The following is a 5,335-nucleotide window of genomic DNA, read 5'->3' as shown; positions in this document are numbered from 1 at the left end:
TTGCATTCTCATTTGTGAAACACCATATTTCTGAATAACCCTACAGAAAACACAAGTCACAGTTACTTTATAGTATCACAGCCGCTGGCTCAGAGATCATTTTATTGTCATGAGTATCATCTTCAGTCTGATATTTATATTGAGTTTCCTGTGATAGATTTGAGTGTTTTGAGATTGTATTTTGCGGCTAATTCTCTGTAAAGAAGAGAACTTCACTTTCAGAATGGAGAGCCGCGAAATAGAGAAGAAAAAAAGAACTACTGAAGCAGTCTAGGGTCTATTATATATTTCTGTTTATATATTTTTTTCTTTTAATATTCCTTCTCTGCTGTTTTATGATTTTTAGGGTGCCAAAGACTTAAAATGATTTACACATAATGGTCTCAATTTTATTTGATTCTCATGATTCAACATCACACTCAAATACCAATAACAGGACGAAGCAAATTAATTGTCTTCGCTAATTTCTATAATAGTTTATCGCCATCTTCTGGTCATAATCACTGAACTGAGATTTAGCAGCGAGTTTCTAATGAAACTCTTGTTTTACGACTTTTTTGGGGGTTGTTTTGGCCAGGTTATTTTAACAAAATTAGCTATTTTATTTTTATTTTAGCAAATTATTGGTATTTAGCCTAAGTGTTTTTATCTCAATAAAATCAGAAAATCTCAAAGCGTTACAAATGTTAATGGTATATTAATATTATTCATGTTAATTTCAGAATTATTTAATAATTAGTTAATTTATTATTATCATCTTAAAACGTTGTTAAAATCGCTGGCGAAAGGGCTTTTATTTTGACAGCTGTCTATCACAATTACTTACTCCTTGTAACGGACAAATTAAGGTTACGTAAGGTTTGTTAAAGATCATGTTATCTTTAAATATGCTACTATTTTTTTATTTATTTTTTGCTTCTAAAAACGGATAAATTGCGTCACATATTAGTGGTTTTGATTGTTTTTGGTCAGGCATTAGGCTGTCCCGGTGAGGCGTGACGCATTACTGTCAGGTCCTTCTTCCACAGCGCAGGAAATTGAAAGTAAAAATCACAACAGATCCACTGCAATTCATCTATATTTACTTTGTAAATCAGTTATAACCCGTCTGAAGAATGTTCATTGCGTCGGGGGATGTTGCTCCTTCTTTTAAAGGCTTTACTCTGATAATGGTGAGTTTGAAATAGTGAAGTGTTTGTCGTGTTAGTAAGTTATATCAGCTTCATCACGATGACACAAACACATGCTGCGCTGCTGCTGCTGCTGATTGTTTCTCTCGTGCGCAGCCTGCAGTCTCCGTTGGGAATGTGGGGCAGCTGGCCGTGGATCTCCTCATCTCAACACTGAATATGGCCCGAGTGGGACACTTCCACACGGACTGCCTCATTCCCATGGCTGGGAACAACCCCTATGCCACACCTGCTGAGGAAGCTGCCCAGCTCTGCACCAGCGCGGAGGGTAATGGGAGACCACTGCTTTCAGCTGAACGTGAGGATAAGCTTCTCGTGTGTGCGCAGTAGCTGATGTTGTGAATGTGTGTTTGTGCAGTGTACTCTCACAGGGCCTCAAAGCTGGCTGTGCTGCAGATAAGGACACCCATTATACAGGTGAGAGATGTGCATGTATACAACAAGTGTACACTTGATTGGGAGCATACAATTTAGTGGTCGATGGATTTTTTCGATATCTTAGAGAAGGGGTTTTCAACCCTTTAGATGCCATGAACCCTCAGATACCATCATCCTAGTGCATGGGCCCCCATCCTAAAATCTAAAAGTCAGCTCATGTATAAAGACCCCATTAATACTGCGAAAAATTAATATTATAAGCATGTGTAAAATATTATTTGGAAAGTATTTAGCATCTGTTATGTTACTTTTTTTAACTCACTCAACTACTCTACTGTTAGAAGTGTTATTTAAGTCAAATTTCAGTTGTGTTAATTTATTTAAATCATACCAATTAATTTGAATCAAATTCTATTTATTCATTATTTTTAATCAATTTGTAATTATTTTAATCAATTATTTGTTTGGATCAAATTTACATAATTTCAATCATTTGAATTGAATTTAGTATAATCTTATTTTTTTTATTTAAATCAGTTATGTAAATTAATTTTTCTATATTTTTTCCGCTGACTCTTTAGCAGTCCCTTGAGGCCCCTAGGAGTCCCTGTGTCCCCAGTTTGAAACCCCCGTCTTGGGTGGCCAATATAAAGGCGATAAACATGATACAAGACAATTTAAAGATCGTAATTAACACATGCTGCAATTAAATTTATATGTATTTTACATAAAAATGATTTAAATTATTGTTAATTTAATTTTGAAAGTGAATCCGTTTGAAACATACTTGTACTTGATAAAAAATACTTGCAGTACTTTTTCCATATACCATTTACTTTATTTGCTTAATATTTCCTTCTAATAATTTATTAGACAGAACTACTAAACAAAAAGCTAATGCCGATTAGGAAACCAGAGCTTCTGTGTGTTCTCAGAAATAAAAAAAATAAATGTCCTGGTGCTGTCAAAATAAAAGCTGCTTCTGATGCTTATCAGTCTGTGCTGATAATTATTTATTTTATATATATATATATATATATATATATATATAGGTTGGCCACTAATAGAGTTTCTTTATTTCAGTTGCACATGACTCTTTGCCGTTTACTGCTCTTCTTAGACAAAGGTCAGATCATTCCGAAAGCTGATGGTTTCTTGGATCAAGAGCAGTGGGTTCCTCAGGAGTGTGCTGCTGTCCAGCAGTCAAGCATATCACAGAGACGACCAGCAGCTTCATGGGTAATCAAACACTGAGGACAGAGATGATAGAATAGAAAAGTAAATAAATGCCATGTATTCATGCTACACAAAAGTGTTTGGACACTTAAGCCACATTAAAATTGTATAAATGTCATTGGGTAGCACACTTTTCAGCTAATACATTTAATGTAATTTTTTTAAACCATAAAACAATGTACAATGAAAATAAAATAAAAAAGTATTGTGCCACTTTCAAACCTTAGTGGATGATGTTGATAATTGATGGAGAACTTCATAATCATATATCCACTAAAAATCACCATAACACCCAATGATTTAAATATTTTTTGTGTGTTACTACAAATGTTAATGTTGCTGATTTCTGCATTTTTTGTGTGCGCAGCACTCCTCTGCGGCACCTGCTGACCCCGTCTCTGCAGAAGGAGGAGGCTCAGAGGGTGGAGGAGCTGGGCTGGAGGGAGATGGAGAGGATCAGTGCGTTTCCCGGCATCTCTGACTCAGAGCAGCGGCTCTACATTCCCGGAGGAGGAGTGACCAAAGCCCTCTATACAGACTGGTAAAAACCGGCATAAAATTGAACCATTGTGTCAAATCTATAATTGTGAATCCGGCCAATGTGAGTTTTTTTTGTGGTCTGGTCCAGCTGCACAGAGGACATCTCTATGGCAGTAGTGCTGATCTTCTGCTCAGAAGGAGACAACATCCCTGACGCGTTTGCTCTCGTTAACCATCTCAACGACTGGCTCCATCTGCTGGAAAAACCTGTAAGTGTGAGAACATGCGGTGAATCTGAATTATGAATTGACATTTTAGCTGTTATGAAACAAAATCTTGTTGCTATCCTGAAGCACCATTGGATAGAATTGAGCCTTTAAAACCTGAATGTGTTTATAATTTCAGAAGTGAAGGTTTCTTCTGTCTAGACTGAACGCTGTTGTTTGTTAATGATGTTTTCTCTCAGACGCAGGGTTCGGTGCAGTGGCGGGTTCCTCCCTCTTGGAGGCTGCTGTTCGGCAGCGGTATCCCTCCTCTTCTCTTCTGAAGCATCACGCTTGCATGTGGATATGCCTGATGCAACTCTTGCAGGTGTGACTGTTTTAAACATGAACCCCAGAAATCACTGATGGTTGAGCGGTCAAACTGCACAAAGCGCTGAATACACATTTTGCTTTTAAATAAGTGAAATAGTACAGAAATAATATGTAGCATTATTTTTTGCCAAATCATGTGTCCCGTGTCGTTTTTTCTTTATAACGCTAGTCATGCTGTTTAGTTTTCCTCTCTCTCCACCCACCGGTGGATGTCTCTGGCTCTTTCCCAGCAGAGTAGCTCTTCTTGTAATGTGACGCAGCTCTGAACCTGCTCGGCCATGTTGTGTGTGACATTCTTGTGGGAAGAAAGTGAAAACATTTAAAGCCCCTTCTGCATAGTTTGGCCATTGTTTTCTTTGTTGGTGCACCAAAAATGGCCATGTGAGCAGTGTCAAGTCATGTCCCATCATGGCTGTCTGAAACCTTCACAGCACAGCGTGACGCAAATGAAATATCAAGCGCTGAATCTAACAAAAACAACCACCTTTTGTTGTTAGTAAGATTTTTTTTTAAAGTAATTCATACCCCTATTCAACAAGGATGCATTAAATTGATCAAAAGTGACAGTAATGACTTATTTCTGTCACTTTTTCTATTTTAAATAAATGTTGTTTGAACTTTCCATTCATCAAAAAATCCTTCAAAAATGTATCATGGTTTCCACAAAAAATACTAAGCAGCAAAAACTCTTTTCAACCGTGATAATAATCAGAAATATTTCTTGAGCAGCAAATCAACATATTATACTGATTTCTGAAGGATCATGTGACACTGAAGACTGGAGTAATGATGCTGAAAATTCAGCTTTGATCACAGCAATAAATTACTTTTTAAATTATGTAAAATGTGACGTTTGAAGGTGCCATAGCAGCCGAATCATCAGAAGTTCTGCAGGTATTGTGAAGAAACAAGCGAGGATAATAGCGAAAATGGCAGATCATGGAAATAAATGTTATGTTACAGGCTGTGCAGGGGATGTGAAGTGCAGGGATGGGTTGATGTCTGTATTCAGAAAGGCACGGAAAGCAAATAACGCGTTCTAAAAAAAAATTAACGTGAGCCACTAAATGGACATGGTTAGCTGCTTGCTAGCGGTAGCCTGTTACATTACAGTACATAAGATTTCACTTACCACATAAACAGAGTAAGGAGAGATGACTGAGGATGATGGCGAATGATTTACAGATCCTGAGCAGCACTGACAAGCATCTGATCTTGTAAAATGTGTGGTAAGTACTGCTGATAGTTATACACAGATCACGTGCCATCGCAAATCTTGAAAGTGAAAGTAAAACGCGATTGTGCATTCGAAAGCAGTTTCAATGCCCCGCATATTAATAGCGGCTCCCTGATGTCCACATTTTATATACAGTATAATTACCCAACGATATAACTGCGAGAGAAAGTATTGAAATATATATTTTCCCTGTGTTTCCTTCCTGCTGTGTGAGCTAC

At 37.3% G+C, this 5,335-nt stretch overlaps 1 protein-coding gene across 1 annotated transcript; it reads left to right on the top strand.

The window, feature by feature from the left end:
• Positions 1 to 971: 971 nt before the first annotated feature.
• Positions 972 to 4,012, top strand: LOC107666588 (proteasome assembly chaperone 2). The gene is made up of 7 exons (XM_016457993.1): positions 972 to 1,172; positions 1,287 to 1,458; positions 1,549 to 1,607; positions 2,689 to 2,807; positions 3,172 to 3,345; positions 3,433 to 3,553; positions 3,751 to 4,012. Exons 1-7 carry the CDS (start codon positions 1,116 to 1,118, stop codon positions 3,829 to 3,831), a joined length of 783 nt encoding a protein of 260 aa, XP_016313479.1. The 5' UTR covers positions 972 to 1,115; the 3' UTR covers positions 3,832 to 4,012.
• Positions 4,013 to 5,335: the final 1,323 nt, after the last annotated feature.

This window comes from Sinocyclocheilus anshuiensis, unplaced genomic scaffold (genome assembly GCF_001515605.1).
Source record: "Sinocyclocheilus anshuiensis isolate Anshui unplaced genomic scaffold, SAMN03320099.WGS_v1.1 scaffold1511, whole genome shotgun sequence".
NCBI lineage: Eukaryota > Metazoa > Chordata > Actinopteri > Cypriniformes > Cyprinidae > Sinocyclocheilus > Sinocyclocheilus anshuiensis.
This window is presented reverse-complemented; position numbering and strand designations above follow the sequence as displayed.

Excerpts from the sequence above, each read along its gene's own strand:
- LOC107666588 (XM_016457993.1), top strand. The coding sequence starts at position 1,116 with ATGTTCATTGCGTCGGGGGATGTTGCTCCTTCTTTTAAAGGCTTTACT. Across the intron at positions 1,608-2,688 it reads TAAGGACACCCATTATACAG|ACAAAGGTCAGATCATTCCG; the intron begins GTGAGAGATGTG and ends TGCTCTTCTTAG. Across the intron at positions 3,554-3,750 it reads TCCATCTGCTGGAAAAACCT|ACGCAGGGTTCGGTGCAGTG; the intron begins GTAAGTGTGAGA and ends GTTTTCTCTCAG.